We start from the raw sequence: 24,874 nt of genomic DNA on the forward strand, positions 1-24,874 counted from the left end.
CTTTGCAGAGTACGTTAGAGTTGAGTGCGCTTCGCAGCAGCGGCGGCCGCCCCCGGCTCTCTCAGGGTGGGGGGGGGTCCCCGGGGGAGGCTGCGTTTAACCCCCCCAGGATTAGCGCTCATGCCTGCGCTGGCACTGGTAAAAGGCAAAGCATCTCGGCACGTTGAGTCAATGGGGATTGAAGCCCGGCTCTGCCGACTTCCCACACAAAACCGGCCGAAGGGGAAAAGGGGAGGCTTGAGCTCCGGCTGAATGGGGCTGGATGTTTGCTCAGCCTGCGTCACCCTTTGCCCTTCTGCTGCCTTCACAGCACATTAGCAGATGGGAAAGACTCGACAGCACATCTCCAGCCCATACCTGCAGCTCAGGCGTTCAGCCCCTTTAATATTTAGTCTCGTTTAGAAGAACTGAGTATGGACCATCTCCTGCGGTTCTTCCTCTGTGGTTTGTTTGGACAGCCTTTCCTCGCGGCCTTTTGTTTGAGCCTGGCTGCTGAGCTGGCTCATCGCTGCTTGAAAAACACAGAGGAGGAAAACGCACAGCAGTGTCTTGATTAGCTGATTTTTGGCCCCTCTCGCTCATAGTTCAGTCTCCTCGCGTTTCTCTTGCTGTGGCAGTGCTCTGTCCAGGTTTGCTTTACTGTCGGGGGGGGGGCATACAAGTGACGGGGAGCGGGGTCTCTCCCACAGGGGTCCCCGGCAGAGTCCGGGCTCCGTCATGTTGACTCTAGTCCTCGGTCGACATTCCCTCGTGTTTGTCTAAGCTTTCATCAAGGCTCCGTTCAAACAAGCCCCGGCAACTGATAAAACACATGTGCTGCTCGCCGACTCCCAGTGAAGCACACACCGGCTTCGCTCCGACTCTGTGGCAACAGGTGACGCCTCGAACCCGAGCTGTAGCTGCAGCAGCTGTATCGTGTGTGTTTCCGGGGTGGCTTGTTTACAGCTGTTTGCATATTGGAGATGTGCAATTGTGATTTTCTGGAAAAAAAAAAAACCCGGCCTCGACGGGCTGCGCCGTACGGGTCGGCGGCCGCAGGGGTTTGGGCTGAAGGCGACGATGGGAAAGTGCCAGCAAACGACGAGAATCAGCGATTCTCCAAAGCAGGTGCAGCCCACACCTGCTCGCGTACCTTCCACCCTGCTTAATTAGAGTTCATCATCCTCCTAATGAATATCCTCGCTCTTGTTTCCCCCGTTTGCATGTGTGTGTGCACATGGGTGGGAGCCAGTGGGCTCAGTGGGGAATTACCAGGCTTTCCCTGGAGGAAGCCTCGCTTGGACTCACTCCGCGTCTTCACTAAAGACGCTCCTGATTGCGTTCCAGCGTGTTTATTTTCAATCTTGCTTTCCAGTTGGAGTGTTTTCTATCCGTATCTGATGCCCTGTGTAGGTGAGGCACCGGCAGCAAACTCCGGCTGCTTCCATTGTTTGCCGTGCCAGCGGGAGATTCATATTCTTGCAGAGCGAGAGAAACGGTTCTTCTCTGTCAGTACATCTGTCAGTGGGTTGGCAGGATCGGTCACATCATTTGTCCGACCTGAAGCAGAATGTGGCAGAGGTAATAGAGGAGCATTCATCCCCGCTTACTGTAGTGTAACAGCACTCGCTATGATGTGTAGTTATAATGGAGGCTAAGGCAGCTGAACCCCCGCCTGCTCCTTCTGAATGCGGTGACACAGAACCCTCCGCAGAGGAACCACCGCGTGATATTTCCTCATAATCCGACAGGCCTTTGAGTCTCCTCACACACCCCTCCGTCAGTTCACCCCCGTCCGCCTCTGCCGGCGTGAGGCGCGGGTCTGATTAGAGGGACGCAGGTGTTGCGCATCGGTTTACGCCGCGTCTGCGGTGTCAGCCGACCGCAGCACGACAAACGAAAACGTGTCCTCGCAGCGGCTCAAATCCATCCGCGGCAGCATGAGGTTGTCGAGTCGCACAAGTTCTTTTTATTAGTTTTGTGCAAGCAGTCTGACCCTCACCCTCTGATTGCCGCCACTACCACCCACATCACATGGCTGGCTGACCCCCCCCCCCCCCCCCCCCCCCCCCTTCTTCCATGTTTAACAAACTTTCTGCTTTTGTGATTCGGCCATGTTGCCATGGTGACCGCTCTGAGTCGCCCCAAATGTCATGGACATGCACATCTATAGCATCCGTGGCAGGGATGCATTGTTTTACCGTTGGTCTGGCACATTGTGATAATAGCGAGGTGGAAATGGCACCAAGCGCTCCTGGGACGCCCGTGTGCTCTGATCGCCCTCAGGAGACCAACGCGACGCTCAGAGGTTTGTTTATGCTCATGGAAACCTGACGCTAAGGTTCCTTCTGTAATTTGGATGAAAAGCGAGTGGCTCGTCTAATGCATTAGGCGATGGTGTTGGGACAAAAAGCAGCCCGGTCTCGTCTTGAGGCGTTAATGCCAGACGAGGCATTGGACACCTGCCAGCGGAGCAGACGCTGCCACATTTAAAGCTCATGTTACAGCTCCACTGTTCCTGACAAATTGTTGAAGTGATGCGTAGTGGTCGCTTGGAGAAGCGGCGCTGACGCTGATGGTTGATCAGCTAGATGAACTGCCACGCCACCAAATACTTCCACAGATGTTCTCCCAGATTTGGGACAGTTTTCGTCTGCGTTTCCCTCCTCTCAGCGCAGAACAGCCACATTTCACATCTCAATCAAAGGTTCGGCTACTTTACCATTAAATATGTCATGTTTGCGTTTGTGAGGAGATTTAACAGGGGTTCTGACGATTCAATGGTGGATTTACAGCTTTGATGAGATGCTTTTGGATCTAAGAGTCTAATGCATCCTCTGTTGCGTTCTAATTCACCAAATCAATTGACAATATTGATGATGTTTGATATAAGAAACCAACTTTGCCTGATGTGCTCTGAGAAATGAAGCCTAACTGCTCTGATAGACCGTTTAGTGCTCAACACTCTTTCCAATTTGACACTTTTTGATTGTGTTGTTCGGCCGCTTTAATTCGGGCAGGTTTTCACGTGGAAATTGCGGAAGAGACAGTTTTTCTCATTAGCTTGTCAGATTTAAACTAGTTGTTTGTTTGCAGCAATTCCGCAGGTGTTTCGGTGGCTTTGCGGTGGCCATGGTGAGATTGGCTGTGCCACTGTAATTACTAATTTAGCTAAAGTGCGGGGAAAAACAAATAGAGCCGGAAAAGCAGGAATCATCAGACGCCACCGCTGCTCCGCCTGCCTCCAGCTCTAATCTGCTCAGGTAATTCTCCTCAAACCCATTGATTCCATGCAGACGATTGAATTTCAATGCATCCGTGATGAGATGGAGGTGGGGGTTGGGGAGGGTGGAGACAACCTACCTGAACGTTCAGATAGATTGGCGAGCAGATGCTCGGTCAAAGTGACAGGTGCTAAGTGCTTTGGCGAGCTTTAAGTGAAATCCTTATGCATGTCTGGCTCTACGCGGCCGTGCTGTCGCTGCCCGTCTCATTTTCCCAGAGAGCCCCCCCCCCCCCCCCCCCCCCCCATGTCTGATAAGCACCTGTGACCTTTCAGATGAAGTGCTCTGTTTATTCTAGTGACTCCTTGTCAACCGTCTGCTTCACAAGGTTTTCATAAGGGGGAGGTTGACGCAGGCAGCTTTCACTACTCGCGCTACTTCATCAGCATGGACCCCGCTGGCCTCGTACGATGGTTTAGTTGTTAAAACGGATTGTAATTTGTACTTTTCATGCAAAGATAATAATTCCAATCAAAGCTCATAGCCTCCAGTTGTTGTCAGATTGAATGGAGAAACTTAATTACTATTGAATTCATTGCTGTGTTGATGCCAAAGGTGAATATAATGCTGTGTTTATGCCACCCAGCTAACAATCTAATAATCAGGAAATGTGTTAATGCAGTAACGCCACGCTTTTGTGACGGGCGCAGATCCCACATGACTCCTCCGAAGCCCGGCCTGTACTTTCTATAGGCGCCGTCCTTTGCTGCTGTAGCGGCACAGATTTACTGCCTGGCCATCCTCTGTGCAGTATGTTTCACACTGTGCCTCAGTGTGAGGCAGCCTGCGTGTTATCATAACTGCGGCATTCGTTTTATTAGAATGCAGAGCACCTGCCAAGTTTTACACCTCTTATGGAGCATTGGTCAGTTAAGATAACACTTTGTCTGGGAAAAACAACAACAACAGTACACACTTACGGCCGCGCCAACTTTTATCTTGAACGTTAGTGTGCAACCAAACGCCCCATAAACACTAAACTCCACCTGTCTACTTCCACCACTACTATTCCTCATTGTGGGTGTTGTTAAATGTTTCACATAATGCAGCATTTTGAAATATTTAATCGCCTTCCTCTTTCTTCTTTTATTCTCTCTGGGAACCAGCTCTGCAGCCCATGCAGAGCAGCTTAAAATGCTTTGGCCTATGTGTTTAGCCTGTTGCTTTTAGTGATGTGAAGACCCCCCTAATTAAAGTCCAGGGGAGAATCTCTGGGAGTGCTCTCTAAGTACTGCCCCTCCATTGTCTGCAGGTCAGAGGGCGGCGGGGAGATTTGCATGGTTTCCTGCCAGAAGGCACGTTTAGGCCAAGTGTTTCATATAAAGCAGCAGCCCGAGCATTCGGAATGTGCTGCGATATCTCTTCATTCCCCGCACGAAATGGCCTCGGCCACCTTCATTTATTCCCCGCCTCACTTCATCTCACTGTATGCATTTTCATCTGTGCGGCTCCGGCGCAGTCGGGAGATCCCACCCACCAATCAAGTCGCCACAAATCCCTGTAAAATGGATCATTTTTAGCCGCCGCCGCCTCGACATCTGAAATAGATGACAATCTGTAAGTTCCTGTCTTAAGTGCAACAATGATGCATTAGTAACAGGTCGTGATCATAACCCAGGAGCAGTTCTGTGGAGTGGCTAAGCCCATTGTCTCTAAGACAAAGTAGGGTTGGAGCAGGCATGGGTGACAAACCCCTTTCACTTCAGCCCACAGAGTTAAAGTCCACAATCCAAGGGTCTAATCCCCCTTTTCCCAGCCTAGCTGCAGCCCAGTCAACCAGAAGGTCCCCTCTTTCATTTTTTTCTTCTTCCTCCGGACACTTGCACTCGCATAGCGTCATTAGCTGTGGCTCAGCCCCGCGCGGTCTTTAGCCCCCTGTGATGCTCCTGTTGCTCTTTTTAGGAACAGCCACCATTTCCAATAGCATTAAGTCTTTGGCTTTTGGACTGTAACACTCTAATACCAGCATCTTAAGGAGCCTTTAATCCTCTTGGGCAAAGGCCCATGGAACATGGTGATGAGACAATTCATGCATGTGTCCCACACAACTGGCTAAATTTACTACTGTGGGTAGGAGCGAAGCAATGAAAGCATTTGACATGTCCAGTTCCATTAAGTAGCCTTTTCTTTACGCATCATCACAATGTAAAAAAAGCATGGGTCTATTGAAATCCACTAAATGAATCAGTCACTATCTGCAGTGTACTCATCCAGCTACAAGACCTGCAGTGTGGCCTGGACACAACACAGTATCTCCCAGTCTATTTTGGATTTGACTGTTGCCTGGGATGATGTTTACAGCAGGAAGGCAGGAGCGTTAAAGCTAAATTGAAACGGGATTTAACATGGATGTTCTTACAGGACGCTTAGCGCCAGCAGCCAGACATCGTGTCCTTCGACACTCGCCTGTTTAGTGTCAGATTAAGCCGGCGGCGTGTTCCGCATTCATGGCCGCCGGCTCCATCAAAGCGCTTGTGGAGGACCCTTTCTTCCTGAGGTGTGGGGTCGTTAAGGAGGATGGTGCTGTCTAAATGAGTGTGGAAGTGAAGGGTGCAGCGCAGAACACAATGGGCCCTCAGAGTTTAGAGCCACTTCTCTTAAATTCACTTATCAGGTTTTAGGCCCAAAGTGCTGCTCATAAAAGTTCAGCTGCAAAGCGCCACAAGACATATTTTTGTTAAACTGTAACAAAGTAGCCCTTCATTTGTTAATAGTCGCCATTATCTCTTTGTTCTTCTCTGTAGAATGTGTGTGAGTCTAGGCTGCAGTGCAACTCTCATTAACGGTGCCAAGTGCTTTAATATCAATACTGTGGTATAGTGGCGATTTTACTGTGTCACTATGCATTTGTCACAGTTATACGTGTTGGGACTTAAACAGCGGAGGTGATGAATATACAGTGAGCTGAGCTATAAATAGCCGGCTCACGCTGGCGCTGGAACAAACATCCTGTTGTACTAATTCACAATCTGGCCTCGAGCGTCATGTATGTAATGTAAAGCAGTCACTGGGGAGACGTGGTCCGGGGCCGGTGACTCCACCGCTGAGCCAGGCACCAGCGGTCCACACAGTTCAGCTGTGATTAACTGGCCATTCTGGGAAAATCACTGGCTTATTATTAAAATGTGTTTTTGTCCGAGGGAAATCTCCCCAGACAGGAAATCAACCAGGATTGAGTCTAATTGCTCAAGACCGGTGCGTTGTTGGTTGTGACACATCACATCCTCCATGCATCGCAGCCCCTTTGTCTAAAATATAAAAAAAAGAAATAGGATGCGCGACGCAAAAAGCAGCGAGCGGCGCTGGTTTGTTTATTCCCAACCCGTAACTGTTTGCTCCATGGCATCGCTTCCATCTTAATGGAACGATCTGCATTGGGAAAACACTGCAAACAACAGTGGCACCGCCGCCGATGTCTCGTACATTACCACAATTTGCCATAACAAGTCTGATCAAACACAAATCTGCCGCGGCCTGAATTCCGAATGGTGTAGATTTCCCACACGTGCGCAGCGAGCGGCGCCTCGCCTTCCCGCGATGAAGACGCTCACTTTCCTCCCTGCCTCACACTGACAAATCCCATCTTCCAGAATCTGTAACCAAGTCTAGCGTTGTGATTTAGCGAGTTACGTCAATTTGTTGAATCAGGCTCCTCTCTTGCCCATTTTACTGCTGCGTTTTTGACGGGAAACTATTCATGCTCTGGATTTCACCCTTTCAAGCAACAGCCCCGCTGCTTCTTCAAACAGACCTCGAACAAGTGTGTAATTCAAAAAAAAAAAAAAAATGCACCCCCGACACTGCCAGACATGGGGAACAAGGAGGAGAGTGAAAATACCTCCAACGTTGCCCCACTTTGTCAAAACTCTGTCATGATTTTAGGAGGCAATTAATCTCAGTGGAAATAATTGAGCCTGTTCTGCCAAAAAATACTGAAGCGGGACTTGAAAGATGACACAGCTTTTTGGAAAGGATGTTTCACACGTTGGGGTAAACACGGATGCTGGTGGTCTGTACAGTAATTAGGCAGCTCTTGTTTCTCGCAAGGCTTCTCGCTGATTAATTTAAACTCCTCAGTTCAAGACATTATTAAACCAACAAATCAGTGTGACATGATTCCCGTGTCCTTCCACTTTGTGTGGGTTCTGACGGTTAGCTTGCTACCGGTGGGGAGTCAATTGCATACTGTGCATGTCAAATGTAGCCAGAAACTTGGCGCTTGCTTGGTTCAGAGCTGGATACTGTATGATGCGGTTGTCACGGTGACCTGTGTCGTGCAGGGGTCGCGGTGCTGTTAATTAGCTAGCTAGAGTTAGCGTCCTGCATGCAAGCGCTGCAGGACCGGCAGCTCTGTCAAAGCCCAGCATATGGAAATCACAGGTTGACTTTGATGATGAATTTGATTATTGTTGTTCTTCCTCAATCTGGGCTACCTATAAAGCGCTGAGCGTGCACACTGGCCAGCTGCTTTCTTCTGTTATATTTTGATGAGTCAGTGCTGTAGTAAATCAGTACAGATCTGGTCATTCGCTCACTATTCTAGCTATGAAAATTCACTGAGATTTAGTGCATAGAGAAATTATTGAGGTTTTTTTTTCTCGCACCATTCAAATATATTAGCTGATACAAAGTATATATTAAAAGGTGACCTAACAGAGACATGACATAATCAGTGTTTCTAGCTTGCTCTGACAGGACTGATAGACACACATGAGCTTACTTTCCATTGAAAGCCACTGAACTATGGGATTATCTGATCACATCTGCTGAAGTGAACATCCTTCCTCTGTCTTCCTAAACAAATAACTGTCATTTCATTTTTTATTTTTTATTTTTTTTTACTGGACCTCCTGTTCTCCCTCTTGGCAGCCCATTTCCTGGCTGCATGCACTGCTGTTTCCTGTTCCTTGAATCAGAACGAACAGTGGTGTGTGTCTGCCGGACTGACTACAGAGAGATCTGAGGGAAAGTACAGGCCGCTGGTCTCGAGAAGTTAAATAAGCAGCCTGGAGTCGTAGCGAAGTTTCTCTGCACGCACAGTTAACTTTCAGTGTGGTCGCGAGCAAAGCAAAGCTTTTCGTCTCACCCCGTCTGAAGCTCACCCAAAACCAGCACATCTGCTCGACGCGTCCTTTAGCTGAGATATCAATAACTAAGCTGATAAATAGTACAGTGTAATAAAGCTTCAAGGCAGACTTGAACGGAACAATATCCGCGGCAGATGCTTGTGTGAGTCGGGCACACATTGTTGCAGGGATGCTCCAGATGGGCAAGGTTGTATGTGCTGTTAGTGGGCTCGGAGGCACGAGGCCGGCGTGGAGCCTCAGCAGATGCTGCTCTTTAAACGAGGCTTCTGACATTAACAGCGGTTAGTGCACTCCTGCGAGGCCTCCCTTTACAGCTGTTCTGAGGCCATTTCATCTTTTAATTGGGATGGGAGAGATCATAGATTACATTAGCGGAGCACGAGCCACGGTGGGCCGGTGGGCATCCACAGTGGGACCTCTCCCCTGCTTTCTGTCCTCTGGGTTGCCAGCGTCGGTGTTGCCCTGTGCTTAGTCAGCGTCCCACATGGAGCACTAGACTCCACAGACCAACCTGACGTGTGTGAGAAAAACTGATTGACTCTCCATTTATTATTAATATAAAAAGTGATTTATTTAAAGCCTCTTAGTAGAATTGGGTTTTATTCCTTCCATCTTTCTGCAAAACCTAATAGAGAGAACATTTACTTTCCTCACAGCTCGTATGCCGAGTGGCCCGGACGGCTGTGACCGATGCCTCAGACAACATCTGTATGTATGTATGCATATAACCGTTCCCAAGTGGCATCCGTGGAGGTTACGCCTCAGCAACTGCAGTGCTAGAAAAGACTGGCACCTGAATGTTAGTGCAGTTCTAACCTCATAATGATAAATTGCAGAATGGCCACTCTGGCGTTGAGTGTTGCTCCTTACACGCCGCAGGCTACAGGCGCTACAGTAGACGTCAGTGAGCATCACGCACCCTGTGCACGTCTCTCATCCCCTCGACTCGCACGGCCACGAGACCTGCCGCCGCCGAAGCGCTCTTCTGGCCATTTAGTTTCCGATCAGGGCGCTCGCAGAGGTTAATTCTGTATGGCTGGCATTGCTCTCGACTTCCCCGCCTCCCCTGTCTGCTCCGCTTCTTGTTGAGTATTCAGGCAGACATTTGCTCAGCGTGATAAAATAAACACCGTTGTGGTGCTCGGCTGTTGTTCCCCGCGACAGCGGGAGAATAAAATAAAATGTAGGAGTTGCAGCTGGAGTCGTGTCTCTGGAAACCTCGCGTCCTCACGACGCACAGTGGATTGTGACGCTCCCGTACACAGGCCTGTGGATGTGGCTTTGGTCGGCTCCGCTCTGCTGTGCTTTTTGCTTTGTGCGACTGACTGACACACCTGACCACCGCCATCATTTGTTCCCTGCTAATGGTTTGCGTGCAACACTTTATCACACACGCGGCAGCCATTGTGCCCCCGTGTCCAGCGTCGCAGGGACCCACAGCATCCTGCCTCCTCCTGCATCACGACTCATTAAAGATGGAAGTCCAGATTAAGGCACATCCTCTTTCGTACACTGCGGCATCGGGCAGGAGGCATTTAGTCCCCGGCTATTACTCATAAATAAGACTGAACAGCCAGTTCCTGCAGTGGGCACAGTAATGCTTGTTTCCCACACCAGTCCAGGGTTTATTTAATCAGAGGAACCAACAGATGCTCTGGACACTGTTATCAGGACTTTACCCCAGCAGCCACAGGAACCGTGGAAGATTTTAGCAGGCACCATGAATCGCTGTGACTGCATATCACGTGGTGCAAGCTAGATTTACCATGCAAATGCACCTGGGGAAATCCATTTTGCATCGTCATTGTAAATCATATCTGGGTGTGATGAGGAGTCTTCATGTCTTACAGGAGATGATGTGAGCTGTCTTAGGCTAAGATAAAAAAACAGGTATTATCTTAAGTTAAAAGATGCAGATGTGGTGTTAAATCTGAAGTCTGTGACTTCATATGTTTTACATATGCATCTTGTAGCTAGTGTTTAAAAGCCTGCTCCTCTGATGTCTGTCGCCGTGGTCGGACTCAATCTACCTGTGCAACCTGCCAATTCCACTCAGGCCGTCCATCCATCTCACCCTCCTAACTGAATTTTAATCACACGCCCTTTCAGCCATCTGTGGCTTCAGTTCTCCTCCTTCCCTACAATGCACTCACGTTTATTGTTTCGAGACTCTCAGACGCTCTCCTCCCGGCTCGGTCTACTTCATGGTCGAGCTAACCTTGGAATACAGACAGATCTCTGCCTCCGTTAGAGGACACAGAGACATTTCCATCCTTCATGTTCCCTAAAAGTGTTTTTTTCCTCTGAAACAAATGTTACACAATTAGACTGTATTTGTCAAACACGGGGCTGACTGACCTGTGAGGTATTTCAAGGACTCTGTAATGTTTGTTGAGCTGGTAAAACATGCCGAGAACAGAAGGTTTGCTGTGTCTGTGTGTCAGGACTCAGGACCTGTCCCTGCTCATACTCCCTGACTGCCCGGTGACAGCTAAGACCATCTGGGGTTAATTCTGGAAAAGAGGGTATATCTCAGCGCTGTGGCAGCCAATGCATTTCAAATGATGTGTCCTTGGGATGCAAGGTTACTGTCGAGTTCTCCTGCTAGAAACAGCCTGCGTCACTGTAGTTATTGTTGCCTTGGTCTGACAGCCAGAGGTTTGGACTTGTGTGGAGTCTGTGGGTTCACACAAGCTTGTCTTCCCCCTGACTCTGATTAGTGTTGAATGCCGAGTTCTTATGTTTATTTTCAGAAATTCACCCCCCTTGTGGCTGCTGTGAATCCCACATAAACTTCAAATCTAGAATAAATGAGACTGGATTATTATTAATAATACTTTTACCTTATAATTGGACACTGTATTTTATCACTAAATACAAGCCTTTGGTGCTAGTGACACAATTTGATGAACTATTTTCATTTGAAGTCATAACTGCATTTATTTTAATATTTCAACTTCTGGACTTTGTTCCCTCAGTGGGTGAGTGGGTGGGTGTCCTCTGCGTTGGCCCCGCGGTGGACTGTTACATTAGTGGGGATTGACTCCAGTCCTGCTGTGACCCTCTGGGGAAGGCAGGTATATCTAATAGATGGATGATTTTCAGGAAACACTCCAGTCATTCTATTAAAATTGAGCGTTAATTCCGGCTTATTCGTGCTGATTTCCCCGCGCACACAGTGGCACTCCATCTATCACATTAAGTGCAAGGAAGGGGAATTGTGAAGAATAGTGGGTTACATAAATCTTGGAGGGGTTCCTCCACGCGGCGTCCTGGCTCTCAGCTGGCATTAGTGTGTGCACGTCAGGGCTCTCATTCCTTCAGCAAGCGTAGAAGCCGCATTAATGGGCTCTGCGGACGTGGAAGAGGAAGCGTGCTGGCGTGATGCTGCCTTCAGGAGCAGCTCCACTCACCCCCACCCCCTCCCGCAGAGGCTCTCACACAGGGACACCAAAGCCGACGGTGTTGTGTAAAAGCGGCCCGGGTTTGTCTGGTGCCACGGGCTTTGTTTCCTGCCATTACCTTCATTGTTTTGCCGCTCACCTCTGACAGTAAGCGCGAACTGTTGAGTCGGCGCTATTTGAGAAGGACACCGCGGTGGAGTCCCAGAGTCCTGACGAAAATTCCTGTCGCTGTCAATACTGGCACTTTAAAGTGTCTGTGAGACGCGGTGGCTCTCCCAGGGGTCGGTGTGAACGGGCAGGAGGCCCTAACGCTGCACCAACGCTCGCGTATTCATTTTTTTTACACACAATAGTTAATGTGCACGCTTTTCATCGGTGGGAGAAAATCTTGGCTTTGACTCGACAATAGAAGAACGGAAGACGTTGTGCGTTGGGGGTTCGGCAGCGAAATAAAGAGCTTGGAGGCGAGCCAATTAACGGCTGCAATTAAGCAACACTGCAAAGTTCAGCAGGAGGACGGCAATATTATTTAGCGAGATGGAGGAACTGCCAATCTATCCTGCCAGCGAAGTGCCCCCAGGATAACTATTTTGGTGCCTCAGCCTGTAGCACATCTGTCAATTATTTAGTTGGATGTGTTTGATTATGTCCCAATATCTTGTGTGAATCTTGGAAGGACTCTTCCTGATACAAGAAAACCCTTTGTAGTGAAATGTGGAGCTGGGGCAGCTTGCTTTATCAATGTTCAAACATACAGTAGCTTCTGGTTATTACTGTATGAGGTTAATATTGAATCCCCAGGTGATTTGCAAAGGTTCTATTGACTCTGTCTTCTCTGTTTAAATATCAATGAAATGTCATCAAAGCGTCAGCCTGGGTGTTGTCGCACAGGTGCACGTCCTATAAACCCAATCTGAGGCTCGATTCTGCAGGAAAAACATGAAAGATGAAATGAAATCTGTCATCTGGCCAATTCAATGTATAATTCAGGCTCTGATTTGTTTGTCGACGCTGCCAAGAGGAAAACACTTTGCCTGTCTGATTGTATAATTCTCCGGGGCGTCAGCGCTGCGCATTACTATTTCATACTTCTCGAGTCTCCTCGAACAAGCAGCCGAAGCAGGTTGTCTTTTTGTTTTGTCGTAACAAAGGGCTGCAGATACCAGCGAGCGGGAGGCCGTCCGCTGGGATTGTGTGCGAGCGCTTTTAGTCGCTGAAGCGAACGCCGTGTGATCCGTGCGCGATGCCAACCGAGGCAGCTCAAAACAATATTGCGCTGTTATTGTCGCCGACCGTGGCGTTTCTGTATTGACGCTAATTCCACTAATGTTTAAAAGCCGGTGAGCTGTGCTGTATATGAAAACCGTGCTTTGTTTAAACTTCAGTATCGTACACGAGTGTGATATCAGAATACAGTCGGTCTCTGCTTGCGAGCTTTAAAGATTACAGGGCAGCGAAGTAATAACCCCAACAGCTCCCCAGCTTTTTGTTCTTCTCCGCTAATTCTCTTAAGAGTTTTCCTGCCTGGAAAACGTGGCCTGTGATTTGGGACGGTTGTGAGTTGGGTTGGAACAATCCCTTTGAGGTGCAAAACAGTTTTATTTCCATTACAAAGTGGGAGAAATAAATAACCGTCTGGATGTAAATACCTCCCATTATGATCAAACCAAATCAGCTGTCACTGTTAATGTTAATACACCTATGATTATTTATGAGATGATCTATTAATGATTGGCCTATTTATGTTACGGCTTTCATTGTGTCCGTCAGCAGACTGGACTGATGTCTTTATTTACAATTTGTTACACTCTATTTAAGACGCCGGCTTCTGTATTTCTATTTGGTCAACTTGTAACGGCTTATTACATCCAGCCCCATACTCTTGATTAGTGTGTATAGTCATTATTGTTGCCTAATCGAGAGTAGAGCTTCGTTATCGGACACTGAGTTGCCGCGTTGGCCCTTAACGCATCGCTTTGCTCCTCACACAGAGATGCGCGCTCTGTTTTGGCTGCTTGATAAGCAGAGGAAACGATGCCTTTGCTTTGTGAAATGCTTTTTCACTACGGTAGCCTAAATAACATGCCTTCTGGACTTATGATTGAGTTGCTCCAGCCTGATTGCTTTTGGGGCTCCGGGGAGATGAGTCTCTGTGACATAAACGGAGTACTTCTGGAGCCAGGCCTCATTTCACACATCACCTCAACACTTACACTGCTGTGATCAAATAGACGCTGGTGGGAATGGATTCTCTTAAGTGCTGGTTAAGTGCATTTTGTTAAGGAAGTAAGAGAAGTTATAATACGTTTAGCGTTAAAAAAGACAATGCACTCTTTCTTAATGCAATGTTCTGCACTTAAGCTATATGGACTCTAATTGTGAGTGTATATACCTTGGCCTGGCCATCAGGAGCAAGATCCTCAATTCCAGATGTCTATTTTCTGTGAAGTGAAAGCAGTGGTATATAAAAAGGAAGTGGATTCAGAAACCACACTTCAGTAGTCGAGGATCTCCAATTTAATGCTGCCCTGGTTCTTCCATCTGGAGAAATCCCAGCCATGTTATTTGGATATAGTGAGGGGAGCTGTCTGGCTGCCCAGCAGGCCAGTAGCTGGGGGCAGTGGACTGTGAACACCCCGAGGAGCCGCGCGGGTCTTTTACCTCACCAACAGGACTGATCACCAGTGAGAGGGAGGCAACATTAGCATGAGGCCGATAAGTCCAGAAATGGGACTGGATAAAGCCATAATATGCAGCTGCCCCAGCTGTGCAGTGACACTGGGCCCTGTGAGGAGGGCCAACACCCTGTCTTATGTCGGGATGGATGTGTATTAGCTGAAATGTCTCTGTTCTGTTGTATCCTTTTAGAGACTGTGATTTAATTTGAACTGTTGTTGTACTCTTTCAGTCCTTTCTGATTAATATTCACCAATTCCACTATAGTGACAAACTTTTGGAAGATGTGGATCAAAAGTAATAGAGCAAATAAATAATATCTGTTGTTTTCCACAGTCGCCCAATGCAGATTGTGTTGTTTTGACATCCACAACAAATCTGTGATTATGGATTGAACCCTGCCGTCAGCTCCCTGTTCTTCCAGAGCCCTTGTTTGTCTTGTTTATGCTAACAGGCTTTGTCTCCAGTGTTGAGAACTATACTTAAGCAACCCCTCAGTCGTTAGCAAAGCTGTTTTTTGTAACTTTGGTGGCATGGACTTTTTCCTGGCGTGAACTTCAGAAGAACAACAAATTTCGACTCCGGAGCCCACCTACAGCTTTATGTCAGCGTAATTTCCCAGCTCCTTTCCCTCCGATTAAGGGTTGAGCAGATGCAGGTGGATGTATATTTATGAGGGGGGTGTGTATTTGAGGAAGAAGAAGCAAAGCTGCGAAAGGTGACCTTGTTAGATAAAAGGAGGGCTTGGAAGCCAAATGATGAAAGAGAATGGGATCATCCCGGTCTCATTAATGTGGATTTGAAGGTCAGGTAATTATAACAATAGACGTTAGGGTTGGCTTTGGCATCTGCTATTGTTGCTTTGTTATGAAGGTGACAAGCCGGCGGAGGGAAGGGATTAATCACTGTGACACCAGCCCGTCGTCACGTTGATTCATACAGACATCATAACACTTCTGCCGTACAGTAGTTCACGATAGAAGCTGCATAAACAACCTCATTTCCACCCTCCACCGCGTGATAAAAATATAACAAAGTCCTTGTCTACAAACTGGGTAATGAGTATTTGAAAGTAAAATCAAGCGCAAGTTTCTGACCATCAACAAATCCACTGAATCACAGCTGGACTGAGGAATCGCCAGCTGTTTGTTCAAGGCCGTGGATCTTTGACTGGCTGCGAGTGGAAAAAGCCCCTCAGCGGAGGTTCAGCCCGTCGTGCAGCTAAATGGAGGTTTTGTCTGCGCCGCGAGAAATGACTCCTGATTTTTGTCACCTTCCCCCGAATCAATTTAACATAACAAGCCAATGAATGTGAGGAAAGGTTTGCAGCGAAGTCCCCCTAAAAGTTTACAAGACGGGAAAGGCCTTGTAACGTACTGTAAGCTGGTAAAACGGGGCGGAATGTGTAATGCAGCTGCGTTTGTGCCACTTTATTTAGTTTTCTAGTTACAGAAGAAGTCATTAGACTTTATTACTGTAGCTGCTTTGTTTCCAGCAGCCTTTAAGACGTATGCTTCTCATTCAAGCACGTCTTGTTGCGCTTCCCTCCCACCACCGAGAACCCAGGCGTCAGCCATCTTAATTAAAAACGCAGTTAACATTTCAGTAAACACTTTGACACGTTGATATTTCAGGCCGCGGTTGTTATTACAATATTAATTTTCCCCGACGCCTAGCCGCTGCTGCTAAGCTAACTCTGCTGCAGTTGCGCCATTGTGAGCGCCCTGCGTTTCGTTGCGTAGGAGGCAAGAGGCGAGCTCTGAGCGCGCTTCTGGGACGGTGCCGCCTCCGCCACAAGTCCGTCTGGCTCGATGGAGCTCCTCGGGGACCGTTAGAAGCTATAAAGGACAAAAATGGCAACCAGGATTATGAGGCGAGGCAGCTTGTGTGGTGCAGCATGCATTTTTAATAGGAAAACACCACTGTTGCCGCTCCTCGCTCATCACAACAACTGGTGACTCCTTTAAGTTCAATTTCTACTTAGGAGAATAAAAAATAAAAATAATAAATAAAATTGCTATCATCGTTAAAGGCAGGAATGGCCTCCCTTCGACTCAGAGCACCCGCAGGCGCGAGACGCCGGCGCTCTGGAGATCGACAACCAGCGCGATCGCTTCCAGTGGCGCACGCGCGCTCGTGATTGCGTGCGTGCGTGCGGCCGTGCCCGCGCGGCACCAGCGCTTGTTAGCAAGGCTGGTGGAGTGGAAACGCGTCTGTGTGTCGAGCAGCACATTATGCCACTCAAAAAGAATTTGCCCAAGTCCTTCACTCCACTGCCTCTTTGAACGTCGACATTCAGCGCTGACATGTCAGACATCAGAACACTATGAAGGGGAGCGTCTAATTACTATCTAAGTGTCAACCCGGTCCACAAACGACGGGCTTTTTTGCCTGTCTTCGTTATTCCCGGCCTTCCGTTCATAGCTCGTTGTAGAGTGGATGCTAATTTGTTGCCTGTCAATTTAGCTGCGAGGAAATGTTCTAATTAAAAACAAATCAGCCGTCCGGACAGGGGGAGGCTCTGCTGACCCGCTTTGTCCCTTTTATTGGGGACAGCTTGTGTCCGGCTGACGGCGTCTTTGCTGGAGTCAGAACTCAATCCGCGCAGCCGCTCAAGAACGGCGCTCTCGTAGTTCATTCGATTCTTATATTAACCGAAAGAGCTGCTAAGATTCGCAGACGCAGATAGGCCGCTAGCGTCACAGCGCGGCGGCGGGCGCGGCTGCTTTGAAAAATTACACCCAGATTTTTTTTGACTCAGCAGCCTATCTATTTGCGGCGGAGCAGGCAGGCAACCTGAACCGTAAAACTTTTTTATTAGTTTCTGTAGCCCACCTTTTATCCCAGAGCCACAGTGGAGTACACCATTAACCTCTGCGCCTATTGAGAAATGTGTGCGAGCCGGCTAAGGATAAGGTGAGCCTGCGTGCGATGGAGCATATTTAAAGGTGGCAGAGACCAGGAGGTCGACACTGGATCTGTTTACCGCCTCGGGGTTTTTCGCGGTTATGCACCAGCGCTTCCCATTTAAATGCGTGATCTGGGGCTCCGGCGACGACGGCCGGCCTCGCGGCCACCGGCTCCGTGCCTGATGCGCGGACACGCTGTGACGACGAGGCGCGTGGCCGTTTGAGGGATGTACGAGGCCTCTGCGCGGGTGAAGGGGTCAAAGGGCAGGTGGGAAGTCGGAGTTCCCATAGCGACGGCGCGCATGTGTCTGACGGGTCGGGCTAATGAGCGGCCGTCCCCGGGCCGTCTAGGGAGCCCTTCCACTGAGATTTATGACCCGTGTTGTGGTTGCCGGTGGGATGACTCTCACTCGGCAGCACTCGCTGACAAACTTCAAGTCAACAAGTCGCTTTCTTTCCCGCGTCTCCGCATTAACTGGGTCACCGCAGGCCTTCGAGGCCCAGCTTTACGACCGACAAACATTCAGGTTCGTTCAGCCTCAGACGTGGCTTCAGCGTCATGCGCCTCATCGTTCTCAAGGTGCACGCGTACAGTGATGTCCTGAGTAATGAGGACAAACCTACGTGCAGGTAGCGTCTCTACACGTAGATGCCTGATGAAGGTCATGTGACAATGCGAATTGTTAGCTCCCCCTCTGCTTCCCTGAAGAGAGAAATGCGTCGATCCTCGGCGAGATAGCCAGAGTGAGCCCAGGGCAGACACAAGCAGCAAGGAGAGCTGGTTTATAATTAATACGTACACTATAAAATATGCATTATGGGGTGGATGTGGCCAAATATGGATTTCTGCTTTGATTTTCACTCAGGGTAATTGAAGCACTCCTCCGTCAGGTCATACTGAATAGGGCACACGCTCATGGACTCCACTGCTGGGCTGTTTCTGCGGGGGAGCTTCTCCAGCAGCAGTTTCCCGTTCCTCACGCGACCCTGACTAGTTTAGGCATTCCGCATGCGTTTCATTGTGATCATTAGAGCCGAGGCCGCAGGTAGAGGGGGTATCACGGGGTACCGAGCAGCATCCTTTCCTTCCTTTCACCATATTTATCAAACCCGCTGCAGACGTGAGATCTCTGTTGCTGTTTCATCTCCCAGCGGGTGATTTGCCGTGATCTCACCTTGTCACACATGGTCGGAAAGCTTTTAACGTCTCAACTCCGTTCATTACTACTACTACTACTACTGCTAATACTACTACTCCGCCTCACACGTACACACAGGAGAGTTGTGTCAGACTGATTAGCAAGCACATCTCCAATCTCTGATTAGATGTGGAGTAAATGAAGCGCCCCCCTCAGGTATGCATTTCCATAATGTCAGGTAATTAAACCCCAGTGTTTTAATAGCGCAGGAATAGGACGGCTCCTCGGGAGACTAGACAGCGATGATAGACTAACATACTCGTATCTGCGCTGGTCACACATGAGCCAGCACTGGCTCCACGCGTCTCCATCCCGCGCGTTCGATTCACTGCGCCTCAGACGCGTCACTGCGTTCGCCCTCGCTCTAAAAAGGGCGCGCTGGCGCCGATGCGTGTTTGAGTTGTGTGCTCGCGGCTGATAGCTGACAGATTCCAGAGCTAAACAAAGGCCGGGAGAACGGGAGCGACGTTCTCACCGCCGAACAACCTGGAGAGGTGCTATTGTAAACATGACAGTGGATTGTCAGCGCATCCCTGTTTGAGTTGCTGTTTTTTGTGTTTGCATGTTATGCTTATGCGGTGTGAGTGTCTGCACACACACACACACACACACACACACACACACACACACACACGCAACAAAAGCCCTTTGATGAACAAATTTTGCAGTAGGAGAGCTTTCTTTGTCCCGCTGCCCACTCATGTGCAGTGCTCAGGCGAGAACAATGCGGAGCCGTAATGGTGCCACAGAAAGGTGTGGAATCTGAGTGAACTCCAGAAGTTCCCCTTCTACATGTAATCAGGCCAAACATACCGGCCACCGGACCTGCTGCTGTAATAGGAGAGCTTTTCTTGATGCTACTTGTTCATTATCGGTCGCTTGTGCACCAAAACGTTTTTTTTTGCACGCGTGCAAGAAATAACAAGCCTTTAATGGGATCGCTATCGCTGCTAATGACAGCCGGAGCCGCGCCGGAGCCGCGTCTGAAGATCATTAAAGGCATCTTGTGGCGTGCGGTTCCTCCAGCGCGCGCCGTAACGGGCGACACTTCAAACACACCGGCTACCTACTTTATGTAACACTCGCATTAACACGTGTACTTTGAATCCCCTCTAGTTCTGCTCCTGTCATGTGCAATGGACGGCACTAACTGACGGAGCAAAACCATAATAGGCTCACTTTTAATGACTTGGACGGCGACGCCTTCTGTTGAGACGCGATTCGATTGTTTGTGCTCTTGAAGCTCATCAACAGAAGGACGCTGAGCTGGGATTTGAGTGAATTCACCATCTCAGTTACCTGTAATTAACAATGTTTCGTTGGACATCACCCTTGTCATATGTCCATTGAACAAGGCCAGAGAGTGTGCTGTACTAAAATGAGACGCTTGACTTTTATTTCTTGTTTTGCCTGAAACAGACAATGCCATTTGATTCCAATCATGTGTTTCATAACAGCAATATACACTCTGTTTAGTCTAGTAAAAATATACTGAATGTTTATTCCTGAAACTTTATTGACTTTGTTTTCTCCTCTTTTCAGCAAAATCCAGTCTTCTGGGAGGAGGGGGAGGTGAGTGAGCGCCTTCGTTTTCCACCACACCATGTCTTAGTTTCTTAGTGGTCAGATGTGGATACGTGACACATCTATGTTCTGATGTGGGTTCGTGAAGGCTTTAGTATCCATGTCGCTTGGAGTGTCGCTGCTAAATGTAGCTGAATGCAAGGCCCAAACATCGGAGCGCGCCGCGCGGCGACCTCGCGCTCCGCCGCGCCGAGAGGCGGCCATTACTTTAGCAGCCTGCCCAAGAAAATTATCATCAACGCGATGGAGGGAGTCTGAGGCAGCCAAGCGTGGTGTGGGAATAATGGGCAGGGAGCTCCAGTAGAATGCCGCTGCCCGATCCCACTGTTCTTCTGTTCTGATATTTGACTTTTGCAGTGACATGATTGAAATAATCATTCTTCGCTGCAGCAAGATGAGAGGTTGGGGTAGAAACGCCCTCAGTTACGTGCGGAATGTTAAATTTGAGACCACGGGGGGATTTTTGATGATACGTTGGAATAGTATGACAATGAAATAAGGTCACCGCTTCACCCTGATCTGTTTATCCATCTGCGTTGGCTGTCACTTTGAATGTGTCTCCTGACAGCCGTAAGTCTGCAGGGTGATCCCTGCCTCAATGTAAGACATTAGTCAATGTGTCAGTGTAATAATCAGTATTTGTAAATTCCATTTTATTCCCTCTCTATGCTAATCTAGCCTGCGCTGTAATTTTGCAATCACAGAGTCTGTCACAGTTTTTCTTCATGTTGGAAATGTAGCAATTATTAAAAGAGCATATTCAGACAGAATTATGTGTTTTGCTGCATAAAACGTGGTGTTTTATTCCGCATCAGCCCTCCAGTGTCGAGAACCGGCATAAAGCCTCATCAAAGCCTCGGCGTGGTTACCTGCTCGCAACTGTTAAAATCTTATTCCCACCGTGTGGCCTGCACTGACCCTCATCTCTTCTGACACGCGGTTACGACTGCAAATTTCCCGGCCATTGTTGCGCGGCGGCGCGGTGCGTCAGTCCATATCGGTGACACGAGGAGGCCCTCGGCACACAATCATCCAAAGACGGCGCGCGACTGGATCCAAAGGTCACGAGCGTGCGTCTCCATAACCAAGTTGGCCCGCTGGAAAAGCTGCACTGTCCGTCTGATTGGTGTCCGTCTCTGCTTGCAGTCCGCCGCTCCGGTATCGATTCGCCGTGTACAGAGAAACACGAGAGGCAATTTTCTTTGCCATTATGTTTTCATTATTGTTATTTTCGCCTTTTTACAGTTTTCGGAATCTTATAACATGCAGGCGCGCTGATTGATGCGGCTTCTTCAGCTCGTAATAGGTGTTAAGGTGGTTCAGATTGCTCCGTTTCACCACAGCAGCAGCGATAATGAAAGCAAATTTGTCAAACTGTCAATATTGAGCTATGGGATGTTGCATTTCATGTCTTATGACATATTTATATCTGGTAATTGTCCATGTGTTTTAATGCTAAACGTTAAGGGACAATATCATCCACGCGCTTACATGTAGCAGCAATATTGGTATTTGTTCCACTCTTAACTCAGTTCAGCCATTAACTCTGGGTGAAACACTTCCATCCATACGGTGATGTTTATTCAGGGAGCTGTCAGCCGCAGTAATACCATTACATCTACACCACCTCACTTTCATGATTGTTTTTGTCCTGCCTGTGTATTAGTAGCTGGTTTCTGTGGTTTGCATGCCTTCTTTTCTACTAATGACCACAACAGACTGTGATTTTATTAGTATTCCTTCTTGCACTTATTTAAGCCCTCCTAAAGAATGAGGAGGTGATTAGAGCTGCGGAGAGATAATGGTTATCTAGCAGAGAGTGGAAAATGTTATTTTTACTCGAAAACAAAGCTCTACATTGTTTGTCTTTTATCTGCACAGCACCAAGATGGCTTTTATCTTCAAGTGTCTTTATCACTCGGAGGTGGCTGCTAAACCTGCAAAACTGTTCTTTGTGATCCCCCCCCCCGTCTCCGTCTGTGGTTTGGCATGTGAGGACCTCCTGCCTTGGTGGCAATGAGGATCGATGGAAGGAGGAGATGTGCTCTCATACGGAGTCCTCCTTATCTCCCAGCTGTCTTCTCGGGGCTCTGCAGCGGGGCGGCTTCACAACAGGATGATCCATCACGCCGGCCTTGTACACCTGAGCCGCGTTTAGCTCGCAGCTCGTGGTATGTGAAGCCCGTGCGAAGCCTTGATTTAGCGTCCACGCTTTTGGAAGTTCTCCTTATTTTTTTTCATGTCTTTGTTGATTTTTTTTTTTTTTTTTTTTTGGTGAGAGAGAAAAGTTCTTCCCTTTGTGCATCATTGCTGAGTGGTTCCAGAAAAGCGGAACAAGTCTTTTGTTGGCTTTTATCCACCGCGCTGTAAATAGGCTGAAAAATAAAGTTCCGGCTGAGATTTGTCCTGTACCCAAAAACTCATTATAGCACCCGTAGCTTTGGTTAGAGCCTTCCAGTGCCCTGGTGCTCTACTAAACCTTTAGAAATCATAGATGGGAAGTCTCCCTGGGTTGCATGTCTTCAGTACTTTGTACACAACGGGGTTAACCAAAATAGCAGCGTTATCTACGTTAGACACGCTGGTCTCGGTGGGGTTCCATACGTACATAGAGGGAAATAACAATGATGTCTGATAATAGCATGCTAAATGAGGCCTCTGTGAATAGAGGCTAATTATGAATGGGACCAGGTTGCCGGTGTGATGTGTGTCACAGCACGTCTGGATGCTGGCACGCTCCCAAAAGAATAGGCCTAATGTAAACATTCTGTTGTCGATCCCTCCCCTCCCCACTTTGTCCTGATGCACTGGCGAACGCGAGCTCCGCCAGCGCCCGCGTAGCCGGGCGGAGGGGAGCTTCATTTGCCTTTGATGTCTCCATCCAGGAGGAGAATTGGCTCATTAGCATTCAAACCGGAACCGCTGCCCGTTTAGTGCCGGGCTTTAACTAGACCACCCAAACAAATGGCGGGGCCCTCGCACCCTGCTCTCCAGTCAAGCAACGGGGCGCACGCACCCTGACTCAGGCTCGTTTAGCCACGGGCTGCTAACGCTCACTGAGCCTCACCAGCCTTCGCCGCCTCTTACGTAACCCAGGCTGCAGCACTGTGTCCCCCCCCATCTTCCTTAACAGCAGTGTGAGTCACAGACTAATGCATGTGATTAATTATGCTCGCCGCGATCGCGTCTGGCTGCAGCCATGCACCTAGGGGTCTCCGACTTCCTCTGCAGCTCGAGATGTCATCGGGCGCCGAGTCGCGCCAACGCGACCACGCGGGTGATTAGTGGCCGCTCAGAGGAAACGACCTGCGCTCAAATGTCTGTAAATTCCAAATCTAATTAACACGTGGAGCATGTGTTGTGGATTCATCTGACCGATGAGATGCAGCATCAGCACAATAAGTGTGTGTCAGCCAGATGCTATCCGCGCTTAGCGAAATGAAAAGGATCACGTTCTGGACGCGTTCAGAGAAACTTTTGTTAAGAATTCAAAAGGCCTCACGTTCTTATCTGTCCTCGTTTGTTATTCAAAGAGCTCTGTTTTCTTTTCGCGTCACCTCCAGGTGAACCATTATCCTCTGTCTGGGTCCTGCCCAGGGCTTGTTTATTGAGTGGATAAGAGGGGCTGTGTGCAGGAGGAGGGGGGAGGTTGACGTGCGGGGTGGTGCTGTGTGACGGTTTGGGGTAGATGCTGCTACAGTAGGTCTCAGTCACAGCATCACTGCCTCCTGGGAGCCTGGAGTCCCTCATATGATGAATCACTCCAGGCTCACGTATTACCCACACGTCTTGTTGATTGGCCACTTTGCTTGACTGATGGGCCTCAGTTTACAGATGGTCGTAACATTACAATTTGCATAACTTATGACGGAGGTAGTGAGCTTCCTAATGGAGTAGCCTAAATAATGCAAAATGATAAACAGAATGCAAAGATCCCCCAGTCAGCACAGTGCACCAGGGCTCTCCTCATCCCCTCGTGTTTAGTGGCCACTCTGATCCAGGTCAGCTTCATGCTAAGGTGCATGTCTGCTGCAGAGAATGGGACCCGTAACATCTGCATAGCGGTGTCCTGATTTGGAATGGAAGCCGGTGAGGTGACCATTGCTATATATGGAGTCATATTAGGAGCAATGACATCCCAGTGGCTACAGGGAAACATCAGTCATCACGCTGAAAAATGAAGGTGCGACAGGCGTCCCAGTGCTGTCAGATCATCCCACCCTATAATTACAGGCGTGACGTCAGCAGAGGACATTCTGTTGAAATTAACAAGACAAGGTCATCGGGTGGACTGCACTTAGCGGTACCCAAATAGTGACGGTAATTGCATTTCGGTGCGAAAGCTCTTTTTAATGCCATCTTTGTCTCCCTCCTGCCACCACCGTAGAGTCGCCATGAACCCCCCCACCACCACCACCACCTCCCTCCAATCAGCGGTGATGGATGGACTAATTGATGCCGCATGATTGGGCCATTCATTTTAGCCTACAACAGTGGGCTCCATATTTAGGATAGGCGTTGGGATGGGATGGGATGAGGAGAAGGAATGGCCGGGGAGTGTGAGAAAGAGCTCTGCTGATAAGAGGAGGCCGGGTCCAAGCTGATGACGCATAAAAAAAAATGTTCCCAGGGATTTATGGAGCGCACGTCTGTAAACGCGGGCGCACGGTGGAGCCGCCGCGCGTCCCGGCGCCCCCTCCCTCAGTCAGCGAAGTGTTCATCTCTGTCCCCGTGTGTAAATCAAGCTGCCGG

General features: G+C 48.8%; 1 protein-coding gene across 7 annotated transcripts in view; it reads left to right on the forward strand.

Annotated features, from left to right (window-relative positions):
• Window positions 1-24,874, forward strand: part of macrod2 (mono-ADP ribosylhydrolase 2) — a 292,993-nt gene that overhangs the window by 65,758 nt on the left and 202,361 nt on the right. For all 7 annotated transcript variants that reach the window (XM_055502342.1, XM_029175396.2, XM_055502341.1 and 4 more), the window contains exon 4: window positions 20,081-20,110. In XM_055502342.1, coding sequence (XP_055358317.1) covers window positions 20,081-20,110 — 30 coding nt within the window. The remainder of the gene's footprint in view (window positions 1-20,080; window positions 20,111-24,874) is intronic.

This window comes from Betta splendens, chromosome 15, assembly GCF_900634795.4.
Source record: "Betta splendens chromosome 15, fBetSpl5.4, whole genome shotgun sequence".
In the NCBI taxonomy this organism is placed as follows: Eukaryota; Metazoa; Chordata; class Actinopteri; order Anabantiformes; family Osphronemidae; genus Betta; species Betta splendens.